Source organism: Syngnathoides biaculeatus, chromosome 11 (genome assembly GCF_019802595.1).
Source record: "Syngnathoides biaculeatus isolate LvHL_M chromosome 11, ASM1980259v1, whole genome shotgun sequence".
Classification (NCBI taxonomy): domain Eukaryota; kingdom Metazoa; phylum Chordata; class Actinopteri; order Syngnathiformes; family Syngnathidae; genus Syngnathoides; species Syngnathoides biaculeatus.
Window position 1 is genome coordinate 29,519,018 of NC_084650.1, and position 22,283 is coordinate 29,541,300.

The window sequence follows — 22,283 nt, forward strand, 5'->3', positions numbered from 1 at the left end:
CACCTCGTGAGGATGAGCGGTACATGAATTAGCAAGGGAATCAATTTCAATTATTCTTTACCCCTCCAAAGACCGTTTAACGCTGGGGAAAAAGAAATCACACTCATAGTGCAGAGTGGTGAAGGTGTGATGAAAGGGCATAGGTGAAATTATCTTGTGGTAAATAGCACGAGGCTTCAACACCCTAGAGCAACTTTTGATTGTTCTTATTGATCGGGGTTGGAACCGGAGCCCTTGCTGTCAAATAGGAATGTTGGTGAAGGGAGGACTGAGGGCGAAGTAATACAAGTGGTAGTTTTTAATGTATGGAAAAATGAAACGCATGTTTAACGTATAACGTAATAAAAAAAAAACATAAACTTTCAAATCTGATAAAAGAGTACGAGCACAGCACCATGACAGCAGGTGTTCGGCGTGACAGCCGGCAGTGCACATCGAAGTCTGCCTGTGTTGCCTGTCATCCATCATAACTCTTTTTGTCACGTCCCATCGGAACGTGGGTAGGACCCAAATGCAGGACTCGGAAGATGCAAGGTAGTTCAAGGAGAAACGTTTATTATATGCAAAGGTAGGGGATTGAGCAGGCAGTCCAGTGCAGCAGCGGTAGTTGGGACGTCGGGCGAAGAGAGCAGGTTAGCGGACAGGCAGGAGTCGGTACACAGGAGAACGATCAAGGCAGGCAGAAGTATCAAAGGAGTCAGGCTTACAAGGTTGGTCGGAGAACAGGCGAAGGTCGGTACACACGGGTTGTCGATCAGGGATACGAGAGTGCTGGAACGGGACATGAAGCTCAACGAACTTCCGGGGACCAATCGTCATCGGGGTGATATAAATACAGACTAATCAGCCCGCATGAGACGCAGGTGTGCGCCTCAATCAGCACACCTGCGCAGGCACCAGCACAGCTCGTGCTGGAGCGGCAGGATCATGACACTTTTCAAACGTTAAGCTAACAAAACCATCTGATACGTGCACAAATGAATCAGCGAGCACATACCTCATGTGGGAAGACATGGCTGTCTTCTTTCCTCAAAAAGGCAATCCAACGATCGATTTTTTTAAACAAGTGGATTGAAAATTGTCACTTTTTATTGTCTAAAAGAAAAGCATCAAGACTTTCAATAAAGGTAAAAATGACACCACAGAAAACACAGACGTTTAATGAGGGTGAGGCAAAATCTGTTGGATAAGCAAATATTTCCTCAGAAAATAAACCTAAAATTACCACCGAGTTGATTGTGAGGCAATGTTTTTCTACAGACATCATTTGTAAGGAGATAACAACAGTATTGACTAAGTGTCAATGTTCAAAGGATTTCATAAGTCCTCTATTGTCAATAATAGTGTTGCAAATGTGCGCTGCGACTTGGACAAGAGTTTTTTTTTTTTACAGGTGACAGAACTTTGATAAAGGACGGGGGAGATGCATCGGTTTTGCAACAACTAAGAATGAACTTTCCAGCCCTATTCTGCACTTTATTATACTGGTGAGTGAACCAGCCTACAGATCTGGGGGTTTTGAATGATGTGTAGTATAACAGTACAACATAGTATAACATGAAAATGAGTTGGTTGTTGTTAAAAAAAATGCACAAAATTAGTTCTTCTGCAAAATCTGTTTGCTGTTCAGCAGTTTTGTGCCACCTTTGAATGTCTGGTCTAAATTTCCCATCCCTGATGTAGAGTATATATAATTCAATCGCACTGAGCTACACATGTGCTCTTTTAATTGTAGCTATTGCAAAAAAAAACAAACAAACAAAAAAAAAAACAGCAAGGTGACACCTTGAAAACACCTTCCTACTTCCTCTTCATTATGGCTTTAACAGGTGAGTAGTTTCAATTTATTTTAGTATTTTACAGTCCTTAACTTCTTTTGTACTTGCATGACAGATGAGTATCACCTTGAAAAACATACAGGTGACACTGAATTCATTATAGTTTATTTCCAATGGCAAAAATGTTTTTGATTGTGTTGGTCTTTGTACATTCCATTGAACTGAACTTGAAACTTGGGAAATTATTTTTTTATTTTTTTTTACTGAACTAAATTAGTTCAGTGAACAGAAAACAATTAAATACAACCTTTTCACATTGTTAAATCTCGGTTTGTGTTTTATGTTGACAAAGCTTGATAAGCCAGACCTTCCTCTTTGCCCCCTCTTGCAGTTGTCCACATGCCCAATGAGAACTAGAAGGTTATTACACTCACAATTACTTTTTTGTATAGCAGCCAGAGGTCTAAGGGTATTGTCTTTTGGGAATTGGCTGATAATACCCTTTTAAGAGCGAGGGCATGTTTTATACTGTAGCTCCAGAGCTAACAAATAAAGGGAGAGTTTGACAAACGGCGATGGAGAGCATGATTGTGGTGTCAAGGTTTGTCTTATGCACTCACTACTTGACGCTGCTGCAGGACACTGAAGAATCAGGGCATCTGTCGGCCACGTCGGAGTAAAATGTTGCTCTATTGTCTCTCCGGCTCACCCTCACACCTCCTTTTTTTCCCCGGTATTGATTAGAATGGTCCTCTCACAGTCACTTGAGGAAAGTGCTGTTTAAGGGCAGCGTGCGGCTCTCCAAACACTGAGTCACAATAAGAGTTTCTGTTGGTACTGTATCTTCAACTGAGTATCATACATATACAACAGTCCTGTAGAGGCGTTGCTGGATAGCTCAGAGCTTAACCAAGGCGTAGCTCAATTTTGGCATGTCTTGATCATAGCAACAACGACTCTTTGTTCAACCCTACACATTAGCTTCCTTTAAGGGTCCTACTACCTAGACACAAAAATAGAAACGGAATTGCTGTACAAGACAACGAGGAAGCGGGAGTAGCTGCGCAGTTCATGAGCTGCCTCGATTCCACTTGGTAGCAGGCAGGGAGCTCACCCCTGCAGTCTTTAGTGTCCACTGTTGAGCAAGCGAAACAACAGAAGGCTAATGGCAGCTGGAGGCAGGAGCCCAAGCGGGGATGCCGCATTTGCGAGGCTGTTGGACGGCAGGGTGGACTGGCCCACTTGGAGTTCATTTTCCATGGCCTGAGGTGGGCAGAAAGACAGATTATAGCTTTAATTGCAGCGGAATCTCCAAAGTCAAGTTCCCTAAAAGTGGTAAAAGTCGGAGTTAAACCAAAATATTCTGGAAAATTAGCCCTCAAAAGTTTAAAACGTTAATGCCAGACGTCAGTGAAACGTATGATACTACTGTTCAAGACTGACTTCACCATGGACGTCACAATGCACCACAACATTAGTATTTTACACACATTTGTAACTGGCTTTCCTTTGCGGAGCAGATCAATGACGTCATTGATCTGCTCAGCGCATGAAAATATTATGGTCACCATGATTTAGCATGGCTAAACCCGGTGCAGGGCCACTCCCATCAATCACTAATTATTGCCCCCATGGGAGCTTCGTCACCAGATTATTATGTTTATGTGCAATAATGCATTAAAGACGGCAGCGCGCAACATCCCCGGAGTAAAGGAAATTGTGTCGCCCAGCAGCTCTGCACCATGTTTAGCCTCAATTAAAGTGTCATCGCCTGATACACGGCCAGGCAGCACGGTGGAGCAACTGGTTAGAGCGAGGACTGGGGTTCAATCAATGTATAGCTGTACCTTGGTATTGTGCAATCAAGACTAGATGTTCAAGCAATCTTAAAGGTTCAAATATTCATGTTTTTTTAATCATTTTAATCTCTAACAATGGGGGATTATATAACTTGTCTTTGTTGTACATTCCATTGAGTATAGGTTGAAAAGTATTTGCAAATCATTGTATTCTGTTTTTATTTACATTTTTCACAGCATTCCAACCCATTGGGAATTTGAATCGCTAATTAGTTTACTTATATTTAATCAAGAGATGCTTGATTTCATTGTATAATAGTGTAGATGGGCCTAGAATGACAAATGCCAATGAATAATTTTTTTAGGACAGTTTTTCTTATGCTTCTGTTATTAATTCCAGCAATACCCATTCAAAATCCTTCGTGTTTTTGCTCCGTTATGTGTAGTTAAGGATGTTAGAAATGTGATTAAAACCATTGCCTCTACAGTTAATAACTTTCCTGATGGAACATACTTCACTATGCATTATTGCCTGTTGATTATTATTATACACTACAACAATTAGTACAGTGTAGCCACGCTGTTCGCGGTTGGTTGGGACTGCCAAGAACTGTGAGAAGTCGTGAGAAATTGAAGGCTTTTCAAATTGTTGCCAATTGTTATAGATGCAACAAGATGATGGCCATCCATTTTCTTAGCCGCTCATCTTCACAAGGGTCGCGGGGAGTGCTGGAGCCAATCCCAACTGTCATTGGGCAAGAGGCGGGGTATACCCTGAACTGGTTGCCAGCCAATCGCAGGGCACATCGAGACAAACAGTCGCACTCACAAGCACACCTAGGGGCAATTTCAGGTGTCCAATTAATGTTGCATGTTTCTGGGATGTGGGAGGAAACCGGAGTGCCCGGAGATAACCCACACAGGCACAAGGAGAACATGCAAAGTCCACACATGCGAGTCCGGGATTGAACCCGGGACCTCAGGACTGTGAGGCCAACACTTTCCAGCTGACCCACCGTGCCACCTGGCAAAGTATTACTTTTGTCAGAATGAAGCCACCGAATTCAGTTCAAATTGTTTCCTTTTCACAAAGATACCATGACACTTTCCCAAAGCAATACTGTTATTGCTAAATCGGCAAGTTTTTTCAGTGAATAAGGAGTTAAAAATAATGGAAAAATTAAAAAAAAAATTAAATAGGTGAATTTGCAAATGCCAAACGATGACTATCACGTGGTTTACTGGATCTATAAAATGCTACAAGGCACCAAACAGAAATCAACGACAAAAAAAAAAAAAAAAAAAAAACAGAGCTCTGCACCTGTGTGTGTATTTTTGTATCCAGAATGCTCTGCCTGGTTACTGTGTTTTGCGGTAAGGAAGTCCTGCTCCTGTTTTCTCTGCTGCGGTAGGTCGGGCTTTGGGTATTGGACTGACCTGCCGTTGGCTGCTGGTTAGATTCACTTCCAAATGCCTTGAGGGCATTCTCTGATGCACGAGACACAACAGAACACAAACACAAAAAGTTAATAAAAATACAAAAAAATCTACCATATCATCTTAATTGTCTGCTAGGCATCTTCAAAATTAGTTATGTTGAATTTAGTTTTGTTTAGTTGTGTTGTACATTGGTTATCTTATACATTCGTGGGGGTTAGGAACAGAAAATATTCCCAGTACAGTAAATACGGGTGTTGTGTTAGCTTAAGAGTAGGGAAGGATATTAAAGGGAGGGATATTATTAAACAATCTTACTGTTGGATAGCAATTTACTAAACATGAAATAAATCTTGAGTTTAATGCAAGGTTTAAAAAAAATCCCATCGTGATAAAACTGCAGAGAACCATCAAGCAAGCACTATTGTGCAGTGACCATCAGTCAAAATCTACTCGAACACTGATGATTATAAAAGACGCCATCTCTGAAGTAACTTTAAAACTACGTGGGGCTTTTTGTTTTGGACTAATGAAATTCACCTTAATTAATCTGAGATCGTTTACAAAGGTGTTGTTGTTCTGGTTCACAGAGTTCAGAAGTTCACTTGGCTCGGAAGTTATTTATACCATTTAAAATCTGCGTGAACGATAGCGTGCGTGGATGGGCTACCTGTGTGTTTTTCCTGGTGGCAAAAGGGAGGCGTCTATTTATTTATCGTAAACAGATGATGCACCTGGCAACCATTTGGTGCACAGTGTTTATGAATTCACTTTTTTTACATAACCGATATTCATGAGGAATCGGTCTCAGTTTGGACTTTCCTGGCAGAGGATCGACAGAAAAAGCAAAAAGCATCAGTATTCTCTCGAAGCCGCCGCACTGCACCTGCATCTCCACATCGGCCTCATTAACTCATAGAACCTTCTAACATGGCCAAACAACTCAGAGACTCTCTCTGTATCTTTTCTCGGCAGCAGGCCCGCGAGAGATGCTCTCATTTGCCACGTCGAGCTCGCCCAGCCTTTCCGCTGGCTTCCGAGTGAGTGCAATTCAATGAGTGCGCCTTTAAAATGATTTGGCGGATCGGAAGCGGCGACGCGCCACAGAATTTGTGCGGCGCCGACACATTGCTTTTCGCAGGTTGACAAGTGACAAAGGCTGCAAAGCCTGGACCTAATCAACACCTGCTCTTCAGTGTTAATACTGTGGCTAAATTGACGACAAAATTACACTTTGTCTAATTAAAAAAAGTATACAATCTTTGTCTCACTACATTACGAGGGCTGGGATTTGCGGTCCTTATGTTTAGTGTATGATCATTCTTCATGCTGTTATACAGTGAAGAAAATAAGTATTTGAACACCCTGCTATATTGCAGGTTCTCCCACTTAGAAATCATGGAACCCTACACTCAGTTGAAGGCTCTGTGCATTCCTCTTTTTCTTCTGATGATGGATCTGGTTTCCTCCTCTTCTTTGTCTTCGACCCACAGTAGCTGAATTTACACTGACGCCCTGCAGGTTAGAAGTGCCAGGGGCGGGCATTGTTAACACGGGCCACGACCGATCCGGTATGGGATTCTTTAGATAAACGCTCATATTTGTTTGGCACAGTTTTTATGCTGGATGGACTTCCTGACGCAAACCTCTGCATTTTTCCGGGTTTGGGACCGGCCTACAGATTGCACTGGTTTGTGCCCCCCGAGGGCTGCATTTCGGCTGCGGATATACAGTGAAGAAAATAAATATTTGAACACCCTGCTATATTGCAAGTTCTCCCACTTAGAAATCATAGAGGGGTCTGAAATTTTCAATGCTGGTGCATGTCCACTGTGAAAGAGATAATCTAAAAAGAGAAATCCAGAAATCACAATGTATGATTTTTTTAACGATTTATTTGTGTGATACAGCTGCAAATAAGTATTTGAACATCTATCTATCAGCTAGAATTCTGACCCCCAATGACATGTTAGTCCACCTTTAAAAGTCCACCACCACTTCATGTATTATCCTGAATCAGATGCACCTGTGTGAGGTCATTAGCTAAGACTCGAACTTGTAATATGGCCAAGACCAAAGAGCTGTCCAAAGACACAAGAAGACAAAATTGTACAACTCCACACAGTTAGAAAGGCCTACGGAGAAATTGCCAAGTAGCTTGATGGAAAAAGGTCCTGTTAGACCAATCATTAGAAAATGGAAGAACTTAGTAGCTAAACATGACGGTCAATCTCAATCGGAGTGGTGCCCCATGCAAGTTATCACCTCATGGGGTCTCAATGATCCTTAGAAATGTGAGGAATCAGCCCAGGACTACACGACAGGACTTGGTCAATGACTTGAAAAGAGCTAGGGCCACCGTTTCCAAGGTGACTGTTGGTAATACACTAAGACGTCCTGGTTTGAAATCATGCATGGCATGGAAGGTTCCCCTGCTTAAACCAGCACAAAGCCCGTCTTAAATTTACCAATGACCATTTTGATAATACAGAGGAGTCACTGGAGAAAGTTCTGTGGTCAGATGAGACCAAAATTGAACTTTTTGGTCATAATTCCACTGTTTGGAGGAAGAGGAATGATGAGTTCCATCCCAAGAACACCATCCCTACTGTGAAGCATGGGGGTGGTAGCATCATGCTTTGGGGGTATTTTTCTGCCTTTGGGACAGGACGACTGCACTGTATTAAGGAGAGGATGAACGCAGTCATGAGATTTTGGGGAACAACCTCTTTCCCTCACACAGAGCATTGAAGATGGGTCATGGCTGGGTCTTTCAACTTGACAATGACCCAAAGCACTCAGCCAGGAAAACCAAGGAGTGGCTCCGTAAGAAGCATATCACGGTTCTGGCGTGGCCTAGCCAGTCTCCAGACCTAAACCCATTAGAAAATCTTTGGAGGGAGCTGAAACTCCGCGTTTCTCAGCGACAGCCCAGAAACCTGTCTGATCTAGAGAAGATCCTTGTGGAGGAGCGTGCCAAAATCCAACTACAACGTTTGACCTCTGTAATTGCAAACAAAGGCTACTCCACCAAATATTAACATTGGTTTTCTCAGGTGTTCAAATACTTATTTGCAGCTGTATCACATAAATAAAATGTTTAAAAAAATAATACATTATGATTTCTGTATTTTTTTTTTTAGATTATCTCTCTCACAGTGGACATGCACCTACGATGAAAATTTCAGACCCCTCCATGGTTTCTAAGTGGGAGAACTTGCATTATAGCAGGGTGTTCAAATAATTATTTTCTTCACTGTATATCTTCATTCATTTTATCCATTTCATGAACCTGTACAAATTTGGTGGAAACACAGACAACTCTCAGGACTATTTCAAGCTACATAAATGAAACTGCTGTCCCATATAGAAAATACAGACTGCATGCACATTTTCAAAATTCCCACCATTAACAACACTGCTATACTCATCACACTGGAAAATTCAAAACACTTTTTTTTGTACATGGGACACCAGAAAAGCTTCCATTTGTGCAAATTTTGTGATATCCTAGAGTATTTTGTTTCATTTTAGGAAAACTCTTTAAATTTCAGCGTGGACAAAGTTAGTGAGTTGCATTCACTTCCTGTGGGACTCTCCGCTTTTACGTATAAGTTAGAGTAACCCTCACAGCGATTCTGTGCCCTGTTGTTGGATCCTGTCCTGTTAAGTTTGTTAGTTTCCCCCATAGTCATCGGACCTTGCTGCAAGTCTTTTGGATCCTGCCTAGCATTTCTGTGCCTCTGCCTTGTCGGATTGCTACACCGTGTATGACCCAGTTTCCGGAATAAACCACCTTGAACATTATGCCTCTGCTTCGAAGTCTTGCATTTGCGTCCGCCCTTGTACCAGAGGTTCGTGACAGGTATGCATATGTATTCTTGGGGAAGTCCACAATTCCAAGAAATATGGTATTATTAGTTTTACTTGTGTTTAATCAATTAGGAAACATTAAAAGCCAAAAGAAAGTTTTAATCTGATTGCAATCACAGCATCAACTCTGATATTATTAGCGACAGTCTAAGTGCAACCAGTGTGAAGAATAGGTGATTGATAAAAAGAGAAACAAGATAATGATAATATTGAATTATGTCTAAACCAAAGAAAGGTGGGGGGTGTTTGAGTATGCTGGCAAACATCTTTCCACGGCATCCCGTGGGCACCATCCCATCACAACAGTACCCGTTTTTCTGCGTCATCCTGTCTGGACGCATCAGGGCTCAGGTTATTAATTGAATTCATTCTGATGAGTCAACATCATATTTTTAATTCCAGTCGCGACTTTAATTTTACCGCCAGATTTTGACTGGAACAATACAAACTAAAATTCGGTGTCAGCCTGTTAAAATTTGGCCAATTCTACCAAAAGATTCTTTTGAAGGTGGCATCAGAGCATTTCTGCTGGTACAGTATTATGAAATTGGGCGTTATTATGAATGCTTTTCAAGTGCTGGTAGTAAATGATTGGATAATGTGCTTTCTTGCTATTACAGTTTAGCTCAAGTCTCCCAACTGAAAACAGTAGCAATTAAATTCAGACTAAAGCAGGGAAATAAAGAAACTGCTATGTTGGAGGCAGGTGTTGCTAGGTGCGAAACTGCCTGAGTTCGTATACACAGCAATCAAGTGCATTACTGCATTTCCTACATTTGCAGTTTTCCTTTAAAGACCTTCTGTTAATCTCCTCACAGGTTAGTGCAGGTTGAACAAAAACTGAAATGAATCTAAAAACAAAATGTGTACAGTTATATAAAGAAATGAGAAAAAAGTAGCAATGCTGTAAATCTGAATAAAGTGTGTAGGTTAAAATGAGACTACCATCTACCCTCCAAAATTTGCACAGATTAAAATAGCACCAATTGACACTTCACAAAAATGTACTCAGGCTAAAACAAAACTATCACTAGTCCCCCAAAATCCACTGGTTAAAATAAATAAATCCCCTAAATTTCCAGATACAGTAGAACGTCAATAAAAGACTGATATACAAGATATTGGATAAACGGGACCAGTCGCCATTAGACAATGTGTCCAAAAAGAGTTTCTATTTGTCACTTACACTGCCATTTTCAGAGTCTATCAGTTCCAATACTGGCCGATGTTTACTGGCCACTACTGTAGGCAGAGAATGGTCACAGATATACAATATCGGGAGATCCAGTTCCAAAAAAAGTGCCTCCTGTGGCTCTGTGGTGACTATGTTGAATGTGGGGGGATCAATTGCAAGTCAAGATTATGCCATCAATTTTCTATTGTGTATAGAGCACTGGCAGAGAGAGAGAGGTAGAGAGAGCAAGAGAGGGAGAGCGAGAGAGAAAGAGAGTGGCATGGCTGCAGTGATAACGCAGAGAAGGTTTTTGTTACGTTAACAGTTTGTTCATTTTTTGCCAAACTATTCACCTTTGGCAACAGATTCAGAACGAGTAAGCACACTAAATTCTTGCAGCTCATGAAAGTGAGTAGCCTATGGTGAGCAGTGTTTGGAAAGTTAATTTTCTGTGATTAATTTTCAGAACATAACTATAATCATATATCATAATTCAAAATATTGCACGAAGTTTACATTTCATTCATAAGGATTTTTGTTTTGTTTAAGCAATATGTGGCGATTTCGCTGAAAATACTGCCATTTGTTTTCCCCATTGTTCCCACCCATTCAGTCTCGACTAGTAGCCAGCTGCACTTTTTATTTTACAATCTCAAAAACATGAAGTAAAACATGTTGCGTGAATGTTTGTTTGTTTCTTTTTTTTTAACAAGGAGTTAAAATGAAAACAGGACATGGGTTCTTAATGTCCAAACAAAAACGCGCAAAATAACATGATGTGAATGATACATCTTATATCACAAAACAAAATAAAGTCCATATCGGTCAGTGTGATGATACAAAGTTGTAACTAAAGCATTCTGATAGAGATAATTTCCCTATTAATCTATTTTTACAATTATGTATGGTTGATCTGCCAACATATGAGGGCTTGTATATACTGTGATGTGTTCAGGTGAGTTTGTCATGGTACTGTTGAATGAAAATGAAATTTGGCTCAAAAAATGTTCCTTGAGGGTACAATGAGTGCATTCTCCATGGTACAAATGAACAAAGTTCAGTACACATTCGCATAAAATATGAACTACTCCACTGAAATAGTGGAGGTGCAACACTGATCATGATTACTGTACGTCAACAAAATCACCATGACAAACAACACCAGCCGATGTTTGAATAAAATGTTAAACTTTCAAACGTTTACATTTTTTTATACAGTATCTATTTGCAATAACTTTGTACTGTACTTGATGTTTTAGACCATGACTACAGTACATCCACGGTGTACGGTGGCATGTACAAAAAAAAGTCTTCAAAATATATCATCAATTATGTATAAAGCAATCATCTATATCAGACTATTAACTGCACTATCAGCCTATTAGTTGCTATTAAGCCATTCTACTGAGGTTCCACTGGACTTAAGTCCCCCCAAAAATTTCTTCGGTGAAAATAAAACAACTGTGAATCCCTCAATGTTCTGCAGGTTAAAATAACATAACCATATGTCCCAAAAAAGTAAACATACACTAAAACTACCTTTAATCTCTAAATGTTGTTTTAAATTAAACTTGCAAAAGGCCCCCCAAATTTGCACATGCTAATGTAAGAGTTTGTCGCCCAAAAGGTTTTCAGGTTAAAGGACGATTACTGTAAACCTCCCCCTCAAAAAAAAAATTGTAATAATAATAATAATTAAACAACACAGGGTTTCATTCTTTTTTTTTTTTTTTTTTTCAAACTCAAAACCTGTACTGGTTTTGGCAACACCACTGGGTTGTGTACAAACTTCCACTCACGGAGGCAGATGTTGTCAGTAAAGTAGCCCAGAAAGTCTTCACATTCTTGTTTCTGGTTGCCGGTGGCCAAGCAGGAGCACCACGGCGCCACACTGGACGTGGCATTGTCGACGTAGTTGGGCGTGATTGTGCTTCCTGTGGAGAAACGCCACCTGGTCTCAGCGTGTTTTACATATTCATACGCCTGTGCGTGGTTGTGCTTTTATTTTTGGATGCTTTCCGAAACACCCACTTCGCCTAAATGGGTTGACTCTCTCGTGTTCTACTCCAGCTTTTTCGGTTTGAGGTCACACCATTCGAAAGCCATGAGATTTTTCTTATGCGCCAACACAGTGGAGGTGGGATTTTGAGTGCTTTCATAAATACAAGCCAAGTGTGTGTGTGTTCAAGTGCATGAACTTATTCCAGCTCCTTTATGTGATATGCGGGAACTGATGTCTGGTCCTTTTCTTTATGAGGTGTTACAAAAATAAAAAGGCACTTTTAATTCAATCAACGCACCTGTCATGATGTCGGTTGGAACTTGTTTGCATCATGTGAAACATTTTTTAGACGTTTATTTCAGTTGCTCACTCATTATCCACAGAAATAGCTCTCACCTCCACGTAGCTGCACGACTCTCTCTGTTGCCCTCTCACACAAGATATGTCGCCTTTACTGCTGTTTATACAGCCTTGCGTCTTTGTCCCATCCCTCCATCTGTTCCTTCCACTCTAAAGTAAGTTACTTAGTTAGTTGCATGAACTTATTCCAGCTCCTTTATGTGATATGCGGGAACTGATGTCTGGTCCTTTCCTTTATGAGGTGTTACAAAAATAAAAAGGCACTTTTAATTCAATCAACGCACCTGTCATGATGTCGGTTGGAACTTGTTTGCATCATGTGAAACATTTTTTAGACGTTTATTTCAGTTGCTCACTCATTATCCACAGAAATAGCTCTCACCTCCACGTAGCTGCACGACTCTCTCTGTTGCCCTCTCACACAAGATATGTCGCCTTTACTGCTGTTTATACAGCCTTGCGTCTTTGTCCCATCCCTCCATCTGTTCCTTCCACTCTAAAGTAAGTTACTTAGTTAGTTGCATGAACTTATTCCAGCTCCTTTATGTGATATGCGGGAACTGATGTCTGGTCCTTTCCTTTATGAGGTGTTACAAAAATAAAAAGGCAATTTTAATTCAATCAACGCACTTGTCATGATGTCGGTTGGAACTTGTTTGCATCATGTGAAACATTTTTTAGACGTTTATTTCAGTTGCTCACTCATTATCCACAGAAATAGCTCTCACCTCCACGTAGCTGCACGACTCTCTCTGTTGCCCTCTCACACAAGATATGTCGCCTTTACTGCTGTTTATACAGCCTTGCGTCTTTGTCCCATCCCTCCATCTGTTCCTTCCACTCTAAAGTAAGTTACTTCTCAAATATGCACTTACCTATGAGTCCTGTGTAGGCGAGGAGGCAGGCGCCATAGTTTCTTTGCTTGCAACCACTGGCAGAAACTTCAGAGGGTTCGCAGTCATATTGAAACTGTGCCAGACGAGACCTGCAGAAGAAGGACAGGTTTTGTTGAGCAAGAACATGATGGATTTGTGTATTCTATTTATTTATTTTTTTTTATTTTAGCTCCTACCACTTGGCGATTTAACTTGACTCACCCACGTTAAAAATATTTTGGCTAGCATCGTGAAGGCAAAACGAGTCGAAAAGATTGAAAGAAAGATATTTCACCAGCGAACCCCGAGACTTAGTATCATTAGTAAAACCCGCTGAGTATAATGGAGCTGTGGAAAAATAATGAGCATGACCAGAGATTGCAATGAGCGATAACTCTGATCCATCTGGCTCTTTATCCGTGTTTAATATTTAATGTGCTAATTCAAGAGGCTCTCAGGGGTGTTCTAAGCAATGATGGAGGGTGGGTACAGCTCGGGGGTAAAACAGTAGGTCATTTGGTTGACTGAATGACTTGTTTATTGTTTGAAAAAGTCTGGAAGTTGGATCGTTTCAGGTGTACAGATAGTTTAACTGTCCCACAGTGGACACCAATTGGTATTGCTATCTTGCCACAAGTACATACTGCCTCACTCATTTCTGGTGGTTAATCACACATGTGTTACTTGTCCCAATGGTTGTCTGTATACACTACAGATGGCTCATACCCCCACTGAACCTGTGAGAAGTAACCCCCAACCAGATTTAAAACTGGTCTACAGGGTTGGAAAAATGTGTATACTGATTATAACACTGAAGAACCAGGCTCTTTGAAATGACACACAGATGGCTTCCACCATCGTAGTGATCCGTGCTCCATACAATAAATCCTTCGCTAAGCGTGCGCCCGTGGCCTTGCCTGCCCTGCCTTCATTAATTCTCATCCCACTTCTGATACAGTTGTCTCTGAACTCAGAGGCATAACAGCTTCAACGGGATTTGTCTTTAATGTATTGGGTTGAAAAACACATATGTGCCAACAACAACACCGGATACCACAGCATTTTGGCGTGGTTTCCAGATTGGGAAGACAGCTGTATTGAGGACATGCCCCTTTTCACCAACGTCCCGTTCTGGAGATGGCTTCATGTCCAACAAAGGTGCCCAATTCCAATCTTCCTAGGACAACAGGCATCTCCGGGGTTAACTTCCCTCAGGAATTTTTCCGACGGGCTAGAGTACAGATTTCACAACTCCGACACTGTTTGTCATGGGAATTTGACCCTTCATACAGAATTGAAGTGGCTCTATTTGGTTGAAAAGTTGTATTCAAAGAGCCAGGCTTCTTGCATGGTTGCCACACAACCCTATCATGCTATCAAAATACAGTATGTGTTGAAAAGTCCCAAATTTGCTTTGTTTCAATCATAGTTTATCCAAGTAGGTATACTTTTGCATATAACAAGTTTGTGATGAGTTCCATTCTGAGGAAGAGTGGTGGGCACACTATGCTATACCCAGTTACTCCAAAGCATGTAGAGTACTATATGTTTCAAGTCTGTTTCCTGGACCAAAGTGCACACACAAGATTGGGGTTTGGCTTACACAGTTGCTGCTGCTTGCTGCTCTGCAGGAATGGGATTAAAACATGAAGACAGTTTGAGAAAGGACAGTTGAGATTGTGCTCTAGACGGGAACAAGGATGAAAGTTTTCGCAGCACGACAATAAGCAGATACCAATAAACTAATAAAGCTTTGTTCTAACTTGCATACGTAGTCGGCCTCGCACATCCTCCTCTGCGTAATGCAGCTGGGCTTCTCCACGCTTTCATAAGAACAGCTAGGAACGATGGTCTGTCTGCGACGTTCTGCACATGCCGTGTCCGTGCACGGGCAAAAGAGGAGCTCATGCGTGTGGTCTGCGGGGACCCGATCAAAGAACCTGCGCAGGGCCTTGTTGCATTTGACCCGGTTGCACAGGCCTGATTTGGCGGTGGGCTTGATGCAGGCCGAGACGTACTCCGTGCGCAACTTCTGACAAAACTCGTCCACATTACAAGCCTTGGCTGCATCCAAGCACCGATTCAGCGTTACTGGCCCAATATCAGAGTCTATGGGTAGAGTGAACAAAATAGTTAACAGTTAGCAAAATGTATTCTCTTTTGTATACAAGGTATTCATGCAGAGTTGAATGCTTTGGTTAGGATATAGGGTTTTGCAATTAAAGTTAGTCTCTACCACAAAATGAATTACAATGCCATAATGATAAACTTGAATGACTAGGGGAAAAAAAGCGTGTAATTCTTGAAAGTAAAACAAACGCTATCATGCTACCTCACCAGTCAGACCTTATTTCAGTTCATGGGTTCTATACAGTCAGACAGTATGTGACAAAGATATCATTTTGAATGCAGGAATTTTGTTCTGTTAAATGGCATAGCCGTCTTCAGAACAAGAGACCCTTGTCTTTGCTTTGGGCCAGATGCCACGGAAAATCCAAGCGTGCCCCAAAGGGAACAAAATAAAGACGTGAAAGTTAATGAAGGTCAGCGGACTTGCCTCCTGTGATAGAGGCCAAACGGACATAATCGTAATCCCGCTGCATGGTCTCATAAGGGTAACTCTCCACCAAGTTGAGTCCTGAGAGAGAAAGAGAGGGTTTGAAGCTCAAAATTTCCAGTGTTGCTATATGATAGCACAGGATAACAATTTATATAACTATCTTTTAATAAGTGTGTGTGTGTGTGTGTGTGTGTGTGTGTGGTGTGTGTGTGTGTGTGTGTGTGTGTGTGTGTGTGTGTGTGTGTGTGTGTGTGTGTGTGTGTGTGTGTGTGTGGGAGAAAGTTTGTGCCAGCTCTCTCGGTATGTTAAAGTAGCTTGGGAAAGAAAGATTGGAAACAATCATTCTCTAAAGGAGGGATTTAATTTTACCATTATCATTTATTAATTACAGGAATATTCACACATTTATTCATAACTATTGGAGTTCTTTTATTTAGAGAAATGCTTTTCGGGTAAAAAGAATCTCTCTTACTTGGCTAACCATTTTGTTCGAGCTGTCACCGCTTCCTCATGTGGTGTCTTAAAACTGCTGATGGCACCAAGAAGTGGTGAGGTGACAGCTCTGATGTATGCTGAGGCGACACCTGAAACTTTTAGATAGGTAAGAGAACTTCTCTTTACGTGTTGTTACAGGAAACCTAAAACTTATCATCAAAACCGACATAATGAAGATAGCAGGTCTTTTGCACATTTATATCATTGTTATTGATAAGTTGATTTTGGCTCTGATTTATTTTGAAATTGCAGCTCTTCTCTTTCCTGTGTTGCATCTGTCTTTGTTTTGTTTCTGGGCTGCATGTGGTCAGAAGTGTGGACCTTCTCACACAGCCAGCCGCCATTACTCATCACCTTCAGTAGTCAATGTCCGGTCTGATTTCCACTCTCACCACGTCTCCTTTTGTTCCCATTATTGCTATAGTTCCTTTCCAAGCTCAAATTTCTTCACAGTTTTCGCTGGGTTGCTTAATGATAGCTTTATAGGATCCCTTGGTTGTACCTTTTTGTCTTGCACCAAGCTTGTGCACATGATTTTCTGTTCGTTACTTTATTTTATTTTTTCTGGATCTTCCCAGGGCCTTAATGCCTTGATCAACTTGATAACAGGATGTTAGTCAAGATAACTGTCCCCATTTGCCATCCTGAGCAATTTCCTGGATCTGGCCTGGCATATTTCATTAGGAACGACGAAACTTCTTGTTAATGTCACATTGTCCATGGGCAACAACTTGGTCCAACGACAGCCCTTTGACACCAAAATGACAAGTCTCGCATGTTTGCTTTTTATGAATATCTCGAGGACAACTCTCTGAAGCTTGATGTCAACCAATACGATTGTAAATTGTGTGCCGCACTTTGGTTCCCTTGCTTGCCAATGTCAACATACTTCAGCTCTGTTGTCGACATTTATCTATGCATAGTCATCAATTTGTTCTGTGGCTTTAGAGCATGATTAGACAAAGCATCAGCATGTTTACATATAAAAAGTAGTGCTAGCTTTACCTTGCTCAACCTCATAAAATTGTCTTGCCTGCTTGTAAAGCGGATCGTATTATAAAACTATTTTTGATTGGACAGCCCACTTCCAAGTACCAGTGATGACCACATACATTTTTCCTGTTTTTGTGCGTTTTTTAACTAACACAATAATTGCTATGGTAATGGTAGTATCCAGTTACGGTGATGCATTTTTTTTTAGTTCCCCCTCCAACGACAGTGTTTGATTTAGTAAGATAAAGTCCACTAATCACAAAAGAAGGGATTCAATGGTATTGTAATCAATGTTGTATCGTGTTGCCAGTGGCTGACTGAGATACGGCAAGATTTTATGGCAGTAGTCCAATCGTGAAAGACCAAATTTGTGTTGTAGTCTGATCCAGGCATTAGTTTAAACTGATTCCCTTTTTGTTCGTGTTTTACAGCCTCAATGTGATGAGAGCTCAGCCATGCCCAGTCTTTGTTTGATACTTTGCTTCTTTGTTTGATAAAGATTTATTTACTTATTTTTGTCAGTCCTGCCTCAAACGTTAGTTAGAATGGCTAAATTACACTTTGCTGCCTAAAAGGCATCTTTAGAAACGTTATTTGAGTAGTTGTTTAGGTTCTTGGCTCTGGGCTTAAAATGTGGAGTTTGCATGCAAGGTTAGTGGAAAACTCTGAGTGAATGTGATGATTTTCTATGTGCCCTTCAACGGACTGCTTTTACCTCGCTTTACTCCTCACAATTGTCTCGGGAGCGCTGAAGCTTATCCCAGCTGTCTTCGGGCAGGAGACAGGGTACACCCTGAATTGGATGCCATCCAATCGCAGGGCACATAGAAACAAACAACCATTTGCCCACACAATCACACTGACAGGAAAATTTGAGTCTCCAATTAATGCATATTTTCAGGATATGGGGGAAACCCGAGTGCCCAAAGAAAAACCACACAGGCACAGAAGGATCATGCAAACTCCACACTGGTGGAGTTCGAACCCCAGTCCTCAGAACTGTAAGGCAGACAGTCTGACCAGTCATTCACTGTGCCACCTACAGTATTTAGTCCATATTTTAAGTCCATTGTCGAAGCCGCTTATCCTCACAAATTTCACTGGAGTGCCAGAGCCTATCCCAGCTAAAATTGTGCAAAAGGCGGACTACACCCTGAACTGGTCGCCAGTCAGTGGCAGGGCACATCTCGACAAGATCATTGACAACACTGACAAGATCACCACTACATCATCAGTGACTTTCAGTATTTATTCTTGATCAGCAATCAAGAACATCTCTTTCAATAGTCATCCCCTAACTCACCATGAATAATGGATTGGTGAAGACTCCAGTAGATACTCAGGCAGTTCTTTTCTTTTTTCATGCCCCGTTTACACTGGCAGCCATGTAAAGGGCTGGAAAGAAGTGCGGACACCGCGTTGGCGCACTGGCTCCTGGCACCAGGGCCCAGCTTCATGCTGCCATTGCCTGCCACGCACTGACGCAGCGTGCGCAGGCGCGGGCTGCAGGTGTCATCGCTCGAACACAAGTCTCCTGCCATCAAGCAGTCACTGCCGGCCAGTATGACCTCGAGCAGAGCTGTGAGAAGGAAGTAGAAAAATCAGTTGACGTGTAAATCACTGGAACATGTACAGTTTGAACATTAATACTGAAAAAGGTGTTGCACTTGAACCTTACAAATCAAAAACAAATTTACAGATTGAATGCAAATAGGGCTGCAATTAATTTCTTTAACAATTGACTAATCTTATGATTAGATAGCTTTTTGGAAACAACTTTTATTTCCTTCTCTTTATTGAAAACCAGAAATTGCATCAAATTGACAGTTATTGGTTTGCTGTGTAAGCTGTCAGAATGTTGATGATTGTTTTCCAAATTAAAAGCAGATGTTTGAAAATGCCATGCTTGGATTAAACAAAGATAACCAGTCTCCTTTTACAGACATCTGCAGAAATTAAAGAATATTTACTGTTGGGATGCTGAATTTGACAATTTTAAGATGAACAAGGTCTCGAAAGAATTAATCGGTTATTTGAAAAAGCTGTTGATTAATGTGATAATTGATTAGTTGTCAATAAAGCATTTAATAGCTACATCTATAAATGTAAATATATTTAACATAAAAGTGAAATACAACCGAACTGAACAGTGATTCTTTTGCGTACTATGAGGAACTCATGCAGCCACTCAAGTTGGAGAATTCCTTCATTCGACCATTTTAAACACAAGGTGGAAAGTCATCTAGTAGAAAAGAGGATTCGGCTGGACTGATATTTTGCAGATGGAAAAAAAAAGCTGTTAAACTTAAAGAAAGCGTCTAAAATCTAAAGACATTAAAGCAAGGCATGGACAAAATATGGCCTAAAGGCCTGATCCATTCGTTAATCCATCTCCCACTGAGTATTTCGATAATCAAGTGCTGTAATATTTGTTGCCTTCTTTCATTTCCCGCAAAATTTGGTCAATTAAAATGCATGGATTAGTTTTTTGATCTTGTCGTCAACAGTTATCAATGTTGTAGTCACAATTTAATATCCACGTGTAATTTTATTCTTTAACTGGTTTTGAATTACAATTGCATTTATTTTAAATTTAAAATTAAAATTAGTTATTATTCATACAATACAATAATGACCTAGATCAGTGGTTCCCAAAGTCAACCTGGGTCCGGACCCCCAGTGAGTCGTTCAAAAAGCTCCCGGACACCCAACCTCAACTTTCACCAATAATGTAGCGCTGGACACAGCTATCTCTCTCCGCTAAGATACCGGCACTGTAGGGCTGGGGCGCGACGCTGCCTGAATCACTCATCTGGGCTGGGCTCAAAATAGGATAGATAGGATTTGAGACATAGCGAGACAGAAGACAAAAAAAATTGGTCTTTTCTTCAGAAAAATATTTTATTATTACTCTGTCTCGTACATTGTGCCACGGACCCCCTGGAAAGACGTTTTTCACCCCATGGGGGTCCGTGGACCCCACTTTGGGAACCACTGACCTACACCATCTGTCCGTTTTACAAATTAAACGTGGCTCTTGAGAACCAACGTTTGTCCACCCCTGGGTCAGCGTGATGTGCAGCACTGAATGCCTGAATCCTGCCCCAATCTCTTTTTCAAGCTCTGGCTCCAACGTGACCTCCCGGTATTCAAAACCAGCCTCAAAATGTGCTTGTTTCATTCACACTCACGCGTGCCATGCTCTAACCCAGACGTGTATAGCGCAGGGTCTTTTGCTCAAGGACACCACTGACGTGGGTCTGGGGATGCATAGGATGTTGCCCAAGCTGTACAGCATTGTTAGATGACATTTTGATTGCTTGTTTTTTGGCTACATTCTTCTGATGATAAGTGAATTGAAACAGAGACCCCAAGGTGGCTGTCAATTTGGCACTTGGCCATAGTAGCTGGAGAATTTCTCATCTGACTTGGGCGAGATCTGAGATTCACCATAGACTGGTTGTGACAACCATTCACAACTATGGACAATTTAGCCATCGGGCATGTTTTGGGAGTTTAGAAAGACGCTGCAATACCTGCCGAAAATCCAGGTAAGCAGGGGCAACATCAGAACGGTTAGATGTGCAAAAAAAAATATTTCATTTTAAATGGATTCATTTGAATGCAATTTGTTGCAATTTCATGGGAGTGGTGATCTTTAAGACACCTTCGTTTGTTTTCTTTCCTCTCTGCATTTCCCCACTGTGAATGCACAAAAAAGGAAGTTTTGATTAGTTTTGAGAGCCTCCCACGTTTTAATCCAAGGATTTAAATACCAGTAACTGTGGGACAATATTTTTTTTTGTTAACACATTGTAGGTCTGGCCAACATCACACATTTAAGTCAATGTAAGAAATAGTTTTCTACATAATAAAAATCGGCAAAACTCTTCAACAAATGTAAAAGAATTGCCCTTGGTGATGCAATCCAACTATTTTTATCTGGTCCAAGACCGAAGATCGGCAGAGGCTAGGTATTGAGCCATTGACTGGGAATCAAACCCCTGTAAATGTGGAACAGTGCAAGTGTGTGTCCCAGCCCTGCTGTCCGTGGCCAAGAATTTCAGTTGATGCTGAGTGGACCACAGGTCGGAAAAGTCATCATCCATCATGAATGCAAATGGCTTGAGTTGGTTTGACATTTCCAATAAGCTCATCTTGATGTAGCGGCAGCTTTAGCCAATTAACCATGTCGGTAATCAATGCATTCTGAGGCTCAGTTAAGCTCTCACTTTGCCTGCCACATAAATCACTGGCGGATAAGATGATCAGTTACCCATGCACGCTGACTAAATGGTCCACTACCAGGCAGATAAAATGGAAAATGAAATGTGATAAGGCCGACTGGAGTGGAGGCGTCATTCTTGTGAACTATCACACACTCTCCTAAAATTTGGAAATGAATCTTGTGTCTGGATTGATGGGTGTGTCCTGGCCTTGTCAACAGCAAGTTACTTGAGTGATAAGCACTGCTCTGCAGAGGTTTGCATTTCTACAGTGTAAGGCAAGCCACGTCTCACACCACATTAACACAAAACCTAAAACATACACACATTTTTATGAGAGTTCAAGATGATTTGTGACTTCGGTGGAGTTTTGTTTGGTTTCTGCTTCCTGTTTTTGTTTCATTACTCTTGGCTTCACGCAAATCTCGGTAAGCAGCAATTTGCAAACAAAGGACTTTATTTGACTCTCCTGTGACTGCTGTCGTGCATTTGAGTGAATCTGGTTGTGCTGTTTGATAAAGAACACTGAGTGACCATTTCGACGGCTACCGTAGCGTCTCACTGTCACTACCCGTCATCTGCTTGTCACTTGGGATGAAAAAGTACAGTGTTTAGCATGCGCGTTACGTTTTCAGTCTTTCAATATAGTTAACTGAATAAGCCTCGAGTAGTACACGCAACAAAGTCACGTTCGTAGGCGTTCTAAAGTAA

At 41.2% G+C, this 22,283-nt stretch overlaps 1 protein-coding gene across 1 annotated transcript; it reads right to left on the reverse strand.

Annotated features, from left to right (window-relative positions):
- Window positions 1-2,092: 2,092 nt before the first annotated feature.
- On the reverse strand, window positions 2,093-20,158 carry gfra4b (GDNF family receptor alpha 4b). The gene is made up of 8 exons (XM_061835694.1): window positions 20,116-20,158; window positions 18,650-18,925; window positions 15,856-15,936; window positions 15,062-15,407; window positions 13,299-13,408; window positions 11,861-11,995; window positions 4,899-5,065; window positions 2,093-3,041 (listed from the first exon to the last, which is right to left on the reverse strand). The coding sequence occupies exons 1-8, from the start codon at window positions 20,156-20,158 to the stop codon at window positions 2,904-2,906; spliced, it is 1,296 nt and encodes a 431-aa protein (XP_061691678.1). The 3' UTR covers window positions 2,093-2,903.
- Window positions 20,159-22,283: the final 2,125 nt, after the last annotated feature.

Excerpts from the sequence above, each read along its gene's own strand:
- gfra4b (XM_061835694.1), bottom strand. The coding sequence starts at position 20,158 with ATGAGTGATTCAGGCAGCGTCGCGCCCCAGCCCTACAGTGCCG. Across the intron at positions 15,937-18,649 it reads TCACCAATCCATTATTCATG|GACTCAACTTGGTGGAGAGT; the intron begins GTGAGTTAGGGG and ends TTTCTCTCTCAG. Across the intron at positions 15,408-15,855 it reads TTTGGCCTCTATCACAGGAG|ACTCTGATATTGGGCCAGTA; the intron begins GCAAGTCCGCTG and ends CTCTACCCATAG.